We start from the raw sequence: 17,452 nt of genomic DNA, 5'->3' as shown, positions 1-17,452 counted from the left end.
TTTCATCTTGCTTAGCCTATTTTCTTTCTTTTTTAAAAAAATTACATATTTTCTTTTTATTTACTTTTAAGAAGAAAACAATCTTTTTCATTTTACATACCAATCTCATTCCCACTCCCTCCCCTCATCCTTCTCTCTCTACCTAACCCCCCCCCCCCCCACATTGCTTTGGGGAAGGTCCAAGGCCCTCTCCACCATATCTAGGCTGATCAAGGTATCCATCCAAAGAGAATGGGTTCCACAAAAGCCAGTATAAGCAGTAGGAATAAATCCTGGTCTCACTGCCAATGGTCCTGCAGCCTGCCTCAGCCATACAACTGTCACCCATATTCAGAGGGTCTAGTTGGACCTATGCTGCTTCCTTCCCTGTCTGAGCTCCCATTAGCTCAGGTAAACTGTTTCAGTGGGTTTATATATCATGGTCTTGACCTCTTTGCTTATATTCTCACTCCTCCCACTCTTCAACTGAACTTTGGGAGCTTAGTCCAGTGCTCTGATGCAGGTCTCTGCCTCTCTCCAGGGGTGGCCCCACTTATAGTGGGCTGGGCCCTTGAATATCAATCATCAGTCAAGAAAATGCTCTCCAGATTGGCCTACAGGACAATCCTATGGAGGCATTTTCTCAATAAATATTCTTTCTTTCCAAATGACCCCCCCCCCCCCTTGTATCATGCTAACATAAAAACTAGCCAGCACAGACAGTTTCTCACTTTTATCCCTTGCTGGCCTGGCACTGTCTACGTAGACAAGACTGGTCCTGAGCTCATATAGAGGTCCGTTTCTTTCTACTTCTGCTTCCTGGTTGTTGGGATTGAAGGTGTGTGCCACCACATCCAGATGGTTACTTATTTCTATACTTTTTATAGCTTCTTATTTTTCTGTCAGATTATAAAATTAGAGTCTAAAGGTTTGGACTTAGCTTTTATAGCTTTTTGTTTAGTATTAGCTCTTAATTTGTATTTGGCCACTGAATTGAAAATGGAAAATTGTTACTTTATTTCAGGGCCTGCAGCCTCATCTCCAGGCTTTGTTGTCACTATATAAGACCTTTGCTCCTACTTTGATTTCTGTATCGTTGCCTATGAGGAGGAAGGTAAGGGATTACTGAGAGATAAGTCCTACTGAGATCGAATACATTTTTATTTACTTTGTTTTGTTTGAGAAAGAGTTGTATGTAGTGGCATTTCATTTGCATTTTAGTAAACAACACTTGCCTGAGGATCAGAAAGTAAAACAGCCCAAGTGGTCAGCCTTACAGACCAGGCAGTAGTAACACACACCTTTAATCCCAGTAGCCACAGTAGTTGTTGCCATAGAAACCGGGCAGTGCATACCTTTAATCCCATCAATGCACACCTTTAATCCAAGCCCTAGAGAAGACTTTAAGACCAAAGGAGACAGCTCACAGGTTCAGTCTCATTTTGAGATTCCTGGAGGCAGGATCATCATTTTCGGACTGAGGTAGAGGTAAGAGCCAGTTTTTATTAATTGTGCTTCATTGGTATGGTTGCTCAGACTAGCCTTAACTCTTCTTCCTTCCTTGGCTTCCCAAACGTCAGGATTACAGGTGTATACCACAACCCCTAAAAAAATTCATTATTTTTCCATAAAGTTAATTTAAAGATTTGGGCTAAAATCTTTCCCAACTCTTTTGGGAGAAGTCATATTAGAGATTACCCTTTCATAGTGTTGATCCCTTTGATGCATTATAGTAGATTTCTGATTAGGAAAGGATAAAAGCATTAAATGGATTTATAAGAATATAAATATTTCATAATTAATATGCAACCAGTTAATACTTTGGTACTCTTATTATGTTGCTTTTACTCGTAAGTACCTAATCTTCTGTACTTTATACCTAAATCTGTAGATCTATTTTAATAATTCAAAGAACCTATGGACTTCAGCTCTGGTTGCTGTGAAGCTAAGAAACCAGCGAGCTTTTCCAGAACCTCCAAAGCTGACGTTAGGTCCAACTAAGAGCTGTTCTCTAAAAAGAGTAAGTAATCTAAAGCAACAAAGGACTGTAGTTTTAAAAATAGTAGCCATTCAGATGGTGGTGGTCATAGGTATTTTATGCATTTTATTTTATTTATTTATTTTTTTTGGTTTTTCGAGACAGGGTTTCTCTGTGGCTTTGGAGCCTGTCCTGGAACTAGCTCTTGTAGACCAGGCTGGTCTCGAACTCACAGAGATCCGCCTGCCTCTGCCTCCCGAGTGCTGGGATTAAAGGCGTGCGCCACCACCGCCCGGCTTATGTATTTTATTTTATGTGCATTGGTGTGAGGGTATCAGATTCTCTGGAACTGATTTATAGACAGGTTTGAGCTGCCATGTGGGTGATGGGAATTGAACCTGGGTCCTCAGAAAGGGCAGCCAGTACTCTTAACCACTGAGCTATCTCTCCAGCCCTGATCATAGGTATTTAAATAGATGTTGATAATCTAGTATTCTATGTAAACCACATTCATACTTCCATTAAGTGAAACAGCTTAATAACTGATTTTATTTATTTATTTTTGAGATTGTAGCTTTCTAAAATATAGCCTCAGATGACCCAAAACTTGCTATGTAGATTTGGCTTGGCCTCTGTCTCTGAGTACTGGGATTAAAAAAGTATATCACCATATCTGACTTGCTTTAATTTTTTTAGATTGTCTTTTTAGTGCACTGACAGATTATTGTATTATCTTTCTTCTTTAGAAATGGAGTTCTCTCTCCGTTATACCAGCACTCAATTCTGCTAACAAAGACTGTGGGGAAAAGATGTGGAGTCTCTCTGATTATTTCAGCAGCAGTAGGTCATTTCCATTAGAAGAGCTTCAAAGTTTCCCTCACCTTTTACAGAACATTCATTGCTTAGAGGTATGTGACTGGAGCAGGGACTGACTCGAATTTTCTGTGTGTTCTGGATAGCCTCTGTTTTCAGTACTTGAGTTTGGACTCAGCCTCACACATGTTGAGAAATCCTATACACTAAACCTTATCTCAGGCACCATATCCTCTATTTTTGTTGTATGTTTCCTATTTAATGTTTTGCTTATTGTTGGGACCTACATTTCATATACTTATTGTTGATTGTTCCATTTTACAGCTGCCTTCGCAGATGAGTTCCGTGCTAAACAACTCTCTGCTGCTTCACTATATTAATTGTGTCAAAGATGAGTCAATCTTACTGAGGCTCTATTATTGGTTGAGTCAAGCATTGCAAGAAGGTAAGAATTGATGGTGTAAACTACTGTTTAAATGGGAGTGGAAAAAGATAGTTTGTAGATACATTTCTTATTCTAGAGCTGGAGCGATGGCTCAGAGGTTAAGAGCACTGGTTCCTCTTCCAGAGGCCCTGAGTTCAATTCCCAGCACCCACATGGTGACTAACAACCATCTGTAACGAGATCAGGTGCCCTCTTCTGGACTGCAGGCATACATACTAAATAAATAAATCTTTAAGAAAAATAATTTCTTATTTAAGATTAGAAATTCTAGGCCAGAGATTATATGCTATAGTCATCTGGTACAATATGTTGAACATGAACATGGTGTTGTCATTTTAAGACATTCAAAAGGGAGTGGTATTAGGTGAACACTGCTTAATGATCATCAAAACTTACCAGATGGCTGGCCTCAATCTCAGAGTTCTTTGTATTCCTGGGAGTGTGCAAGAACCATTAATAGTAAACCAACTCAGAGAAAATCAATTTATAAGACAGGATATCAGCTTATTATTTTATAATAGAAGTGATTCTTTCTGTTAACCAAAATACTCATGTGTGCCAAGTAGATTACCTCCTCTAATGGCACATCGGTCGTTAGAAAATTTTTTACTCATGGAATTAAAGGAAGTGACAGTGGGGAGTCTTTCATGCAGGCCATAGTAAAGCCACTTTATTATCCACAGTGACATTTTCCCTAGTAAGTTCGTTGACTATCAAGAGTACTTATTTCGTGGATATGTAATTCCTGACTATTCAAATCTTTGAAGTCAGTTTTAGTCACTATAGGCTATTGCTCCTTTGACATAGAGTATTTCTTTGTGGGATATGTGATGCAGTTAATATGGGATAAGGGTAAGTTCTCACCACTTGTAGTCTATACTCAACTCACCCTACCTATTTTCAGCTGTGCATTTATAGTCCTTTGCGTTACTGTGACTTGAACCTAATCTTATTCATTATAAGTGAACTTTCCCAGTGCTTTTACTATAAACTTTCCCCTGTGTTACTGTTTGTTGACTGTCACTTGCAAATCCCTGTTATAATCTACAATGTCACTTAGGGTAGTCCAATCTTACAACATTTTAATCTGTCTTTTCTTTGTCACTTCAGAGTAGTGATATATTTTGTTTCATTTTTATTGCATAACCAGATGCCAATTTTTAATATTTCTGCTCTAGAATGTGTATGGTATAATATGAATAATTATGAACAAGAAAAAGAATTTGTAAACTTGCTGGACATTGTCATCAGGGTGCAGTGCTTCTTACAAGTAAGATTCCATTTGTTTTCTATAGATGCTATTATTCTTAAGATTTATTTGGATGTCCATTGTAGTATTTTCTTGTAGTTGACGTTTTCAGTTTTAGAGATAGGGTTTCATGTGTCACAGACATGTCCACCACACCTGGTTATTTGCAGTATCGGGAATCAAACTAAGGTCCTTGTGCATACGAGGCAAGCAGCCTACCAACTGAATCATGCCCTAAGCCATTGATTTTTATTTTTACTTATTTATTTTCCTTATTCTTGGCTTTTTCAAAAGATACTATTTGCTCAATTTGAAATTTATAGAACAAAGTTGGAATGATGTTTATTTTTACACTATCATGTTTGAAGAAAGAGTAAGTTTAAAATTTTAAATTAGTAGAAAGTTCTATAATTTTAACAAAATAAATGATTTAATGCATTCAATTAATTGAATTAGCTAGCAATATAAATCTTATAGGGTTGTTTCTTGTGTTCTTTTTTGGGAGCCTTGTGCATACTGTGTGAACACTTAGTTACCACTGATCCACATCCTCAGCCCATGACTTGTGTTCTTTTTAATTACTTAATCCTTTGACAGGGCCTCATTAACCCAGGCTGGCCATAAAATTAGTATGTAGCTGAAAATAACTTCGAACTCCTAATTAGATCTTCCTACCTCTACCCCTTGAATGCTGGGATTACGGCTGTGCATGACCACACCCAGTTTAGGTGGTTCTGGAATTAAGCAAGCACTCAACTGAGCTCCAGCTCCAGCACATGACTTATGTGTTTAATAGCTATGAATAGCTATGAATCTTTTGGAGTTTGAGATGTATTTCAGCATCTGAATCATTTGTCCTAGGTATCTCTGAGTTGTAGCTGAAGCTAGAACTCTTGAATTGTCTCTGTCTGTTGCTCTCATGCCTCTGAAACAGCTATAGCACAAAATAGAGTGGTTGTTAGAGAGTATTTCTGATTTTTAGTTTGAGACACAGTTTCTCTATGGAGTCCTTGGCTGGACTAACAAATGGCTGTTTTAGGTTTTTGTTATTGTTTGTTTGTTTTTGCTTATTCAAGACAGGATTTCTCTGTGTAACAGCCTGGCTGTTTTAGAACTTGCTTTGTAGACCAGGCTGGCCTCAAACTCACAAAAAAATATTTTTCGTTTGTTTTTGAGTCAGGGTTTTTCTGTGCAGCCCTGCTGTCCTGGAACCAGGGTGGCCTTGAACTCAGAGATCTGCCTGTCTCTGCCTCCGAAGTATTGGATTAAAGGCATACGTTGCCATTATCTAGCTTAGAGTATTCATGATTCTGTATGAGATTTTGCAATCACCTTGTGTTTCAGGAGGGGTTTTACTCCTGTGAAGCGTTCCTGTATAAGAGCCTGCCTCTCTGGGATGGCTTCTCCTGTCAGTCACAGTTCCTTCAGCTTCTGACCTGGGTTCCATTCAGTAGCTTCTCTGGTATGTATTATGAAAAGTTATTAGTTATTTTTCTTTTGCTGTGATTAAACACCATGACTAAGGCAACTTAGAAAGAGTTTATTTTGGCTTATGGTTCCAGAGGGTTAGAATCCATGACAGTAGAGCAAAGGCATAGAGGTGGGGCCAGGAATCGAAAGGCTTGCATCTTAAACCACAAGCACGAAGCAGGGTGGACTGAGAATGGTGCTTGGCATTGAAACCTTAAAGCCCATCTCCAGTGACATACTTCCTTCAGCAAGGCCAAGATTCCTAAACCTACTTGAATAGTGCCACCAACTGGGGACCAAGTTTTGAAACGTCTGAGCTTAAGTGGTTCTCATTTAAACTACAACTTGAACTCGTTTAATTCAATGTGATATAAATTAAAACTATTTTGAATACTCTCATTTTCTATTTCCTAGAGATGAAGCCACTTCTTTTTAATCATCTAGCACCTCTCTTCTTTTCATCAACAATTTATTTCAAGGTAAAAATCCAAAAACAAACAAAAGAACCCTAAATAAATCTTACTTATACTGAAGAAAAAGCATACTTCTATTAACTGGTGTTAAATAATTCGAAACTGGAATTTTGGCAGTAAATTTCTTTCTTCTTCTCTTTTGAAATGTTGTAACATTTAGAGTGTATGTGTGTGTGCGTGCATGTGTGTGTTACTGTGTATACGCCACAATACATGTGCCATCAAATGGAAATTTGGCGGTCAACTTGTGGTTTTCTCCACATGTGTTCTGGGCCTAGAACTGAGGTTGTCAGGCTAGGCAGCAAGTTCCTTTACACCCATTGAGTCATTTTACCTGCCTACCTTTTTTTTTCTCTCCTACCTACCTTCCTTCCTTCCTTCCTTCCTTCCTTCCTTCCTTCCTTCCTTCCTTCCTCCTTCTTTCCTTCCACTTTTCTTTTCCCTTCCCTTCCATTTCCTTTCCCTACCCCTCCTCCTTCTCCCTCCCCTCCCCTCCTTCCCTTCCCTTCCCCTTCCCTTTCCCTTCCCTTCCTTTCCTTTTCTCTTTTTTTTTCTTTTCTTATGTAGCCCGGTCTGGGTCAAACCCAATAAACCTTCTGTGTAGGTATGGATGTCTTTGAACTTCTGCTTCTCCTGTCCCCCCCTCCCGAGTGTTGGAATTACACTCATGCAGTGTCATACCCAGTTTCTGAGATGATGGGGTTCAAACCCAGGCTTTCATGCATGCTAGGCAAGCACTCTACCAATTGAAATGCACGTCTAGTCTTCCAGCAACGATTTCCTTCCTTCCTCCCTCCATCCATTCCCATTCTTTCTTTTGATATTAGGGTTTGCTAGTTATTGTAGCCAATGCCTACCTGGAATTTGTTATATAGACAAGGCTGCACAGCAGTTCTCCTGGCCCTTGCTTCCCCAGTGTTGACAGTACAGGTGTGTTTCACCACACTAGCCTCCGCATTCATTTTGTAACTGCACTGTATTATGGAATAGAAAGTTCAAGTGTGTAGAACTTTCTGGTTTGAAAGCTTCATCACACCTTTTTCCTGAATTGTTACACTAGTAAGCAGCAAATGAGATCACAAAAAGCGTGTCAAATGCATATTAACTTGAATGTAAAAACAAACTAACTGGGAAATACTCAACAGTACTTGGAGTACCATTATATTTTTTGTGTGGATTGAATGCATTGTTATTAACTCCGAGCCACTAACAGCGCATCAGTATCACATTAAAGAAATTAATGTCCTTCCCCTTGGGGTCATTTCTCCAAGAGCAAGAATATGATTCTTTGCTGAAATCTTTAACAGAGTTTTACAAGGGTTTAATCCACTGGTTCCAACTAACCCAGACAACAAACAGAACTTCAAATGTCATTCTTTAATCTGTAAGTGTTGTGTTCAACATTTCTGGTGGATAGTCCCTTTAGAGGGTTACTTTCATTCTCTGTATTTGCTGCTTTCAGCAAAAAAGCAAAACAAAAACAGCCACATACATTTTTCTGGGTTGGGGACATGGAAAAGCACATAACTTAAGGTTACAGCTATGTACTAGCTTGGATTGTAAAATCAGATGACACAGGAAGTTCAAGGCAAGTAAGGGTGATTGTTACATTGTTCTCATAAAGACAGGATAAACAAACAGGCTGGATACCCAGTAGGCTAGCAGGTCCTTAAGTTTTAAGTGACCTCAATGTGTGTTCTTAACTCAGACTGTGAGGTCCAGCCAAAGTTCCAGTCTCTAAGAACATAAGGGTGGTTTTATCATAATGCTTTGCCAGATATTTGACCATAATGCTTGTTTATTTCATACATATACTAATTACCCTTTTTTGAGGCTTTCTGGGATGTGGGGATGTGAAGTTGAGACAGGGTCTAACTATGTAGCCCAGTTTTCCCTGGAACTCAGAATGACCTTTTACGTGCATCTGTCTTCTTGCCTCCGCTTTCCAGGCTGTAGGATGCTCTGCTTTAGCTCTTCATCACAACCGTGCGAGTGCAGTAGCAACCAAAGCCAACCAAACACCTGAGCCACTTTCCCATTGAAGTCATTCCTCTGGGAGAGCAGTGACGATAGACTATTTCTCCTACAGACGTTTGACACCTGAAATGACTCACTGTTGGCCACATTTATAGGAAAAATAGGTTGTTCTGGTCAGTGTGTCTCACAATTTGTTTCATATCACTTAATTGCCTATCACATTAACTTGAGTTTGCTCATTTTATTTTACTTGTAACTCACTGCTGTATAACCACTGTCATTCAAATGAAAATCCCAGTTATCCTAGCTAATAAATTTTCAGAGACTATTTTGAAAAAAAAATTGCAATTCTCTCCTAATCGTCTGGTTGAGTTCTTTTTAATTTCTTCACTCATCCCATCAATCTAAAGAGCTGTTGAGTTAGCTTTGAACCGTAGGCACTTGTCATTTTTGTGGGTCAGGGTGGTTGATAATTAGCAGTTGTTCATGATTTAACATTCATTTAGACATACTATTTATGTATGAGAGTAGGGGATGGGGATAAGGAGGGAGAAAAAGAGAAAAGGCAACCGGAGATGAATCAAGAATAGAGAACAGTATTTAACTTTCAGGCTCAAAATGAGACTCAGTGAAGATAAAGAATTCTGAATGAGGCCTGGAAAGACAGGATAAAGTCTGAGAACATAAAGATTAGGAATGTTTGTTTTCCAGAGTTACAGGAGACTCATTTTTAAAACTATCAGCAAGTATCTTGTACTCCAAGACCACAAAGTAAAAGGGGTAGAGAAGTCTTACTTGTAACAACTTCAAATGATCTCTGAGGTGACAATAAGGATGATTTTCTTATGCAGCCCAGGTTGACATCAAACTTGGTATGCAGATAACACTGGTTTTGAACTCCTTTAGCTCCCTAACTCTACTTCCTAAGTGCTGGAATTGTAGATCTGTGCTGCCATGCATGGCCAAGGGTGATGCTTTTTCTTTCTTTTTGCTTTTTTAAGACAGAGTTTCTCTGTGTAGCTTTGGAACCTGTCCTAGAACTTGCTGTAGACCAGGCTGTCCTTGAAATCACAGAGATTCACCTGCTTCTGCCTCCCGAGTGCTGGGATTAAAGGTGTGTGCCACAACTGCCTGGCCAAATGGTGATGGTTTATTTGATGATGTAATGTGTGTTATAGAGGAATGTGATTTAGAGAGCATTGTTCCTGGGCTAAGCTGGAAGTCTTGTTGAGGTATGTTTCTCCTAGAAAAAAAGTGCTAGCACAAATCTGTGTTTGCATTCATCTGCCCTTTGTAGACGGAACACGTGGGAATAGCAACTATTTGACTTCTAGGTGGCTATGGCCATCCAAGGTCCCTTCCATTTCTAGCCTCTGCTGGGTCTAAATACTGTTTGCTTTGGATGATTTTGTTTTGTTTCCCCCTCAGTGTAGTCTTCTTCAAAGCCTGAAAGAACTACTGCAGAACTGGCTCTTGTGGCTTTCGATGGATGCCCACGTGCAACCGGTGACAAGCACTCCTCTGTGAGTTATCCTGTGATCGTCACAGAGATGATCTATATAAAACTGTGCATATAGAATCTAATAGTATGGCGTGAGACTTACTTATTTCATGTACATAATTAGTAGAACTTTTAGTTACTCTTCACATTTCATTCCCACAGTCCTGAAAGAAAAGTAAAATTTCCAAGTTACTATTTTTTACGTAAACCAAAAAGCAACCTTTTTGAATGACTTGGTACTAGGTAATATAGCAATAAAGGCAGGAAAGCTGAAATTACAATATAGCTTTGACTTCCATTTACTTTAATTTACTTTATATAATGCAGTTTTATATGTTGAGCCAATTTTAATGAGAGGTTTTGTTCCTGAGGTGTATTTTGTTTACATACCTTAATTTATTTTGGCTTTGGAGTTAAAAATGAATTTGATTTTTCCATTAAATGTATGCTTTACCCACAAACTGAAAGACTGAATTTTTTTAGGAACTGCATAATCAGGATATTTTGATTCTTTCTGCCTATTTGGATTCTCTTATATCCTGTCAGCCACGTGATTCTTTAGTGTTTACAGAGTTTATACTGCAGGGAGTTGTAAGCATAATGGAAAGGAGAGCTGATAGAGCACCAAGATCGTGCGGGTTACATCTCTGGGTGGACTGGAATGAAGCAGCGTCTTCTGCACATACCAGGACCACCGCACTCAGGAACTCACAGCACCTGTGCTTACCTGCACAGGACCCACATAAGAACAAGCCAGTCAGTATGCTAGCATGGAGCCTCCGCTGCTGAGTAGCTAAGGACAGTCAACTTGTGGGATACATTTTGTTTCTTTAAGAGTATGACTCCTGGTCAACTGACCATGCCCCAGTGAATGACCATGCTACCAGAAGTATGTGAACAGCACAAATGGACAGGAGTTGATGGCTTATTACATTCAAAAAAGAGGACATGGAATTGAAGGAGCATAGGGTGGGAGGAGTTAAGGGGAGGAGATGCTGAATATGATCAAAGTACATTGTATGAAATTCTCGAGGAATAAAATGCTTTTAAAATTATAAATCGAGCCGGGCGGTGGTGGCACACGCCTTTAATCCCAGCACTCGGGAGGCAGAGGCGGGCGGATCTCTGGGAGTTCGAGGCCAGCCTGGTCTACAAGAGCTAGTTCCAGGACAGGCTCCAAAGCTACAGAGAAACCCTGTCTCGAAAAACCAAAATAAATAAATAAGTAAATAAATAAATTTCAAATATAGAAACACACATACACACACACACTCACAAGTACAATGTTGTCAACCCCTAGTATATTACTTTTCTTGTTGCAACAACAAAATTCCTAACAAAAGCAGCTTAAGGGAGGAGGGTTTATGTGGCTCACAGTAGAGAGGGTGCAGTCTGTTATGGTGGGGAAGGCGTGCTTGTGGGAACACGAGGCAGCTGCTCACAGTCTGTCCATATTTAGGAAGCTCAGGAAGCAGAGAACAAGGAATGCTTGCTCTCAAGACTGCAGCCCTAAATGCCACCACCTCTGTTTAGAGTGAGCCTTCCTAGATAATCTCTTACAGACATGTCTAGAGGTTTGTTTCCGTGCTGATTTTAGATCCTGTCAAGTTAAGAATGAAGACTAACCACTGCACCTATGTATCTGTCATCCAGTTTCAACAGTTAGCAACTCAATTTAGCGACTTTTTAAGAACATTTTTTTTTTTAATAAGTGTATGGGTGTGGGCGTGTGTATGTGAGTGCAGGTACCCTTGGAGGCCGAAAGTTTGGATTCCCTGGAGCTAAAGTTTACTGATGATTGTGAACCATCCACTGGGAGCCAAACTTAGGATCCCTGGAAGAGCAGTGTGTTTTCTTAGCTGCTGAATGATGTCTCTACCCCAAACTGCCTTTCACTATTTACTTTTCCTTAGACTATTCTTTAGAGGAACCCAGATACTATGTCACTTGTTAAAGTGGTGCTGTTACAATACCTAAAATCAAGAGTTTTTCAAATGTCGGACTATTATTAATCCATGTGTTTATGTATTACACCCACCTGTACACATGCATGGCAACAGTATGTGGGAAGGTCAGAAGGCGATGCTGTGGAGTTGTTTTGCTCCCTCCACTGTCCATGGGTTCTGAACGTTGAAGTCAGGTTATCAGGCATATATGACAAATGCTTTTTCCTCTTAGCCATCTCTCCAGCCCAACACATATCATTTTCATTTTCTTTTTTCATACAGGGTCTCATGTATCCCAAGTGGCCCTCAAACTTATTGTGCAGATGATACTGGCTTTGAACTACTGATCCTCCCTCAAGTGCTTTCCAAGTGCTAGGCCTGTAGGAGTAGAGCACTGTATTCAGTTTGGGTGGTGCTAGGAATCACTTCCAGTGTTTGTTTGTGTTGGGGGAGCATTGTACCAACCGAGCTACATACCCAGCTCTCCCACATAGCTGTTAACTGCAAATTGAACCAATGTCCAAACATTGAGCTCAGATTTGTTTTCCTTTTTATCCTTAGAGTGGGTTATAGTTTGGGTGGGAGAATGGAGAGTTAGAAATAGGGTAGCCTGGAAAAATTGTGTTTAAATTCCTCCTATTTTTTATAGTGTTTCTCTATATGTTTATGACCACTTTTAAAAGCCAATGGAACATGGAGCATTAGTAGGTAGTGAAGACATCTTTTTTAAAAAGATAGTATTGTACTGTGTAGCCTTGACTGGCCTGGTACACACTTTGTAGATGAGGCTGGCCTCGAACTCACAGAGCTCTGCTTGCCTCTGCCTCCTGAGTGCTGGGATTAAAGATGTGTGCCACCATGCTCAGCTAGTGAAGAAAGATTATGAAGGTCTAATTCTCAATAAGTGTATGGTAGTGTCAATACCACTTGGGAACTTCTCAGATATTAAAGTCGTTAGGCCCTCCTCTTGATTTACTGAGTTAAGCCCTACAGGTGACTCAGTAATTTGTTTTACCACTCCCATAATTCTAGTCAAGCTTTAATTTATGAGCCACAATTATAAAGAAATACTACCAGAACAGTGTTTTTGCTGGTATAACCTTTGGTCAGCTTGCAGTGTATCTCAGAAACCCCTGAAATAAGTACCTTACCGTTTCTGTAAGTCTTTCCACACGTCCTCCTTCTCCTTTTACTTTTGTGTGTTGCTGGGAATGAAACTCACACCTCATACATGCTAAGCATTGCTTTACCACTGAGCTAAATTCTTAGCCCATATTTTTCATAATTGTGTCATAAATTTAGGGAGACCATCTGAAAAGGAACTGTGCTTTTAAAGCAGACAAATGGGCATGTGTCTAGATAACCTTGTCATAATATTTGGAATTAAGTAATATTGCCTGTGTGCCAGTCACTTAGCAGATGCTTGACTAGAGGCCTTACAACCTGAGTCCAAATGCAAGATCCCACAAGATGGCAGGCAAGAATAGACTTCTAAGAGTTACGTTCTGACCTCACATGTGCATTGTGACCTGTATGCCTGTGCATGTGTACACACGCGATAATTGATAAAACAGACACAGCAAAGGTCCAATATAGCTTAGAAGTTTTCAGTAATTCATTCTGGAAAAAATAGTATGTTTTATTTCTATTATATGGCCATTTGCCATGTAAGCTCCCAGAAGAGAGTAAATTGTAGTGATAGATCCTAAGAAGAAAAGGGTAGAAGACTATCCCACTATCATTTTCCCGGGGCATTTCTGGCTGTAGCAATGATTATCAAGAAGGTTATCATTTAACAGGTGGCATCTGGGAGTGCTAAACATACTGCAGGGGTTGGGGTAGGAGTGTGAGGCTGTTCTGAAGCATGGATTGTTTTCTTTAGAATACAGAGATTTCTAAAGAAGTAGTCACCAAGAAGTCTCTTCTGGGACTGAGGATGTAGCTCAGTGGCAGTGCACTTGGCTAGCATGCAGCAGGGCTTGGGTTGTGTATCCAGTACCGCCTTAAAAAGGAAAGGTTTCTGGGAGCAGTCATTGTTTGCAATCATTTGTGACACATTTGGGAAGTCCTGCCAAAACTCAAGTATGCTATGTCAGTTTGCAAGTAAGCAGGTTATTGTCTGCTTTGTTAAATGATCGCTAATATTTCCCTGCTTCTGTCATTGGAAGCATCATGGTAGTGAGTGTGGAAGAGTCAGCATCTCCTAAACTCTGAGACTATATTGTTATCCCAGATTGTGTATTATTATACAGTCTCGTTTTTTCAAGGCTGGTCTGGTCTATGTAGTAGTGAGTTCCAGGACAGCCAGAGCTACATAGTGAAGCCCTATCTGAAAAGAAAAAAAAAAAAAATTAAAGATCAAGAGTAATCACTGTGCTTTTAAATTTATATTTAGCTTTAATTCTTTTGTTATACATTAATCCCAACTGCAGTTTTCCTTCCTTCTACTCCTCCCAGTCCCTTGCCCTATGTCCCCTTTCCCCCAGATCAACAGCTCCTTTGTTTCCCTTCAAAAAAAGGAGCAGGCCTCCTAGGGATAGCCACTGAACATGCCTAACAAGATTCAGTACGACTGGGCACAAAGCCCCTCATATCACAGCTGGATGTGGCAACCCAGTTGGAGGAATACAGTTCCAAGCACACGCAAAAGTGTCAAGAGATACTCCCACTCCCATTGTTGGGAGTCCACAAGAACATCAAGCTACACAACCATAACATATCTGCAGAGGACCTAGCTCAGACCCATACACGGTCCATGTTTGTTGCTTCAGTCTCTGGGAGCCTCTATGAGCCCTGCTCGGTTAACTCTGTGGGCCCTGTTCTAAGTGGTGTACTCGGCCCCTCTGGCTCCTACAATCCTTCCTCTCCCTCTTCTCTGGGGTTCCTGTGTCCACCTTGTGTTTGACTGTGGGTCTCTGCATCTGCTCCTGTTGGTTGCTGAATTACACCCCTCTGATGACAATTGGGCTAGGCACTGATTTATAAGTATAGCGGAATATCATTAGGAATCATTTCATTGCATTTTGTTGCAGTCATATTTGGTTCTACCCTGGGTCTCTGAGCTGTCCAGCCTCTGGTCCCTGGCAATCCATGCAGTGGCAGGCATGTGCTCCCTCTTGTGGCATGGGCCTCAAGTTGGTCCAGTCATGGGTGGTCACTCCCACAAGCTCTGTACCAGCTTTATTGCAGCATATTTTGCAGGCAGGACAGATTGTAGGTTGAAGGCTTTGTGGCTAGGTTGGTGTCCCAGTCCCACTGTTAGGAGCCTTGCCTGTTTATAGCAGATGGCCAGTTCAGGCTTGCTATTCCCCATTACTAGGAGGCTTCACTCGGGTGTTCCCACTTCACTGAGTTTCTACATCTATCCCGAATGCTCCCCAGTTCTAGTTGTCTTTTCCAGTACTCTCTCCCTCCCCTCCAGATCCCTCCTGTTCCCATCCCCATCTACCCTCATTCCACCCACAAAATCTGTTCTATTTCCCCTTCTCAGATCCATGTGTCCCCCTTGAGCCTTCCTTTTTACTTAACCTCTCTGGGTCTGTGGATTGTAGCTTGGTTATCCTTTATTTTACAGATAATCTCCACCTATGATGACATCATACCCTGTTTGTCCTTCTGGGTCTGGGTTATCTCACTCAGGATGATCTTTCTAGTTCATCCATTTGCCTTCAAATTTCATCATGCCATTGTTTTTAACAGCTGAGTAATATTCCATTGTGTATTATGTTTTTTATCCATTCTTTAGGTGAGGGGTTGGTGAATTAACCACAATACTATGGTTGATAACTGTGTGTTGTTTTTTTTAAAGAAAGTGAATTATACATTGGAGAACTGATAGTTTTTTAATTCGCTATCCATCTATTGCTTTATATTGCTTACCTTTAGCTTGGAAACTGAGCACTTTTTCTGGTGTATATCTGACTATTATAATCTCTTATTACAGAGAGACAACTTTGGGTGAATCCATGACCTCTCTGGCTCAGTTGATTGAGTACGTGGGCTGGCTGTCCCTGATGGCATTGCGCTTGGAGAACAATAGTACATTGTTGTTGCACTTTATTTTGGACTTCTTTGAGAAGGTAGTATACAAATTACAGTTATGATAGGTAGTCACTTTATTGGCCTATGGTTTAAATTTCAGATATAATCATGAAGGTAAGTTATGATCTTACTATGTAGTTAAAATCACCATGTTTTGAAATTAATAGTTTATTTTCACCTGAGTGACTTCAATAGAACAAGTGTAGTTTAACATGAGTTACTGACTTTCATATGTTTACTGAGGTTTCTGACCCATCCAGTCCTAGTCCTGCCCAGTTCCTGCAGTTGTTAAGTCCCAGAGAAATCACACAGAAGTCTACACTAATTATAAACTGATTGACCCAGTAGCTCAGGCTTATTAATTAATTCTTATAATTTATATCAGCCCATAATTCTTGCCTGTGTTAGCCACATGGCTTGGTACCTTTTTCAGTGAGGCAGTCACATCTTGTGTCCTCTGTCTGGGTAACAGCTGCAGACTGCGCTTCCCTCTTCCCAGTATTCTTGTTGCCCCGCCTCTACTTCCTGCCTGGTTGCTCCACCTATATTTCCTGCCTGGCTACTGGGCAATCAGCATTTTATTAAAATACAATTGGCAAGGTACAGACCGTTGTCCCACAGCATTCATAGAACAATTGTAGAAAAATATTTGGTTGGTTTTTAGTTCAGATACTATTTTATAATACATTGATTGACCAATTAAAAAACTGGCCCTAGGCAGAAGTCTGTGTCTAGAGTCATTTTGTTGTATAGTCATTTACTGTTTTATAGGATCTAACATGGGTAAATCTATAACTACCACAAAGTACCCATTATAATCTTCCTTTCCCCAGTTTTCTCTATTCATTCACCAACACCTAGTTAGTTTTGTTTGTTTTGAGACAGGTCTCATGTAGCCCAGGGTGGTCATAAATTTGATGTGTAGGCAAGTGTCTTAGGATTTCTATTGCTTTGATAAAACACCATGACTAAACCAACTTGGGGAGCAAATGGTTTATTTCAGTTTGCCTTTCCCAGTCACAGTCTATCATGAAGGGAATTCAGGACAGGAACCTGGAGGCAGGAGCTGATGCAAAGATCATGGAAGATCACTGCTAACTGGCTTGTTCCTCATGACTTGCTCAGCCTGCTTTTTTATGCCATGCAGGATTACCAGCCCAGAGGGGGCACCATTCACAGTGAGCTGGGCCCTCCCACATCAATCATCAACCAAGAACATGCCTCACAGGGTTATCCATAGTGCAGTTTGAAGGAGCCCTTTTCTCAATTGAGGCTTCTTCCCTGTTTCAAATGACTTAAAACTAGCCAGCACATTGAGGATCCTCTAATCCTCTCGTGGAGTTCTGGGATTAAAGACTTATAGTACTATTCCTAGTTTATATTGGTACTGGGTATTGAAACCAGAGCCTTGTTTATACTAGACAAACATTCTGCCTTCTGGCACTAATCTCTGCTCTATGTTATGTATTTGTTTAAAAGAATGTGCTCCGTTGTTTTCCAGGTTGCCAGTTAACTGATTATGATAAATGAATATTTCAGAGATTTAAGGAGACAAAAATGTTCCCTTGCTGTAACATGTT

The 17,452-nt window shown here is 40.2% G+C and overlaps 1 protein-coding gene across 1 annotated transcript in view; it reads left to right on the top strand.

Moving 5' to 3' along the window:
• LOC121436719 (centromere protein I-like) overlaps positions 1-17,452 on the top strand; it is a 62,665-nt gene that overhangs the window by 18,012 nt on the left and 27,201 nt on the right. The window contains exons 9-17 of the mRNA XM_041636734.1: positions 1,004-1,093; positions 1,871-1,999; positions 2,704-2,865; positions 3,095-3,215; positions 4,394-4,485; positions 5,809-5,926; positions 6,349-6,413; positions 9,813-9,907; positions 15,775-15,910. Of these exons, the coding sequence (XP_041492668.1) occupies positions 1,004-1,093; positions 1,871-1,999; positions 2,704-2,865; positions 3,095-3,215; positions 4,394-4,485; positions 5,809-5,926; positions 6,349-6,413; positions 9,813-9,907; positions 15,775-15,910 (1,008 nt within the window). The remainder of the gene's footprint in view (positions 1-1,003; positions 1,094-1,870; positions 2,000-2,703; positions 2,866-3,094; positions 3,216-4,393; positions 4,486-5,808; positions 5,927-6,348; positions 6,414-9,812; positions 9,908-15,774; positions 15,911-17,452) is intronic.

This window comes from Microtus oregoni, unplaced genomic scaffold (assembly GCF_018167655.1).
Source record: "Microtus oregoni isolate MIOR12 unplaced genomic scaffold, Mior012 000050F_002, whole genome shotgun sequence".
Lineage (NCBI taxonomy): Eukaryota > Metazoa > Chordata > Mammalia > Rodentia > Cricetidae > Microtus > Microtus oregoni.
This window is presented reverse-complemented; position numbering and strand designations above follow the sequence as displayed.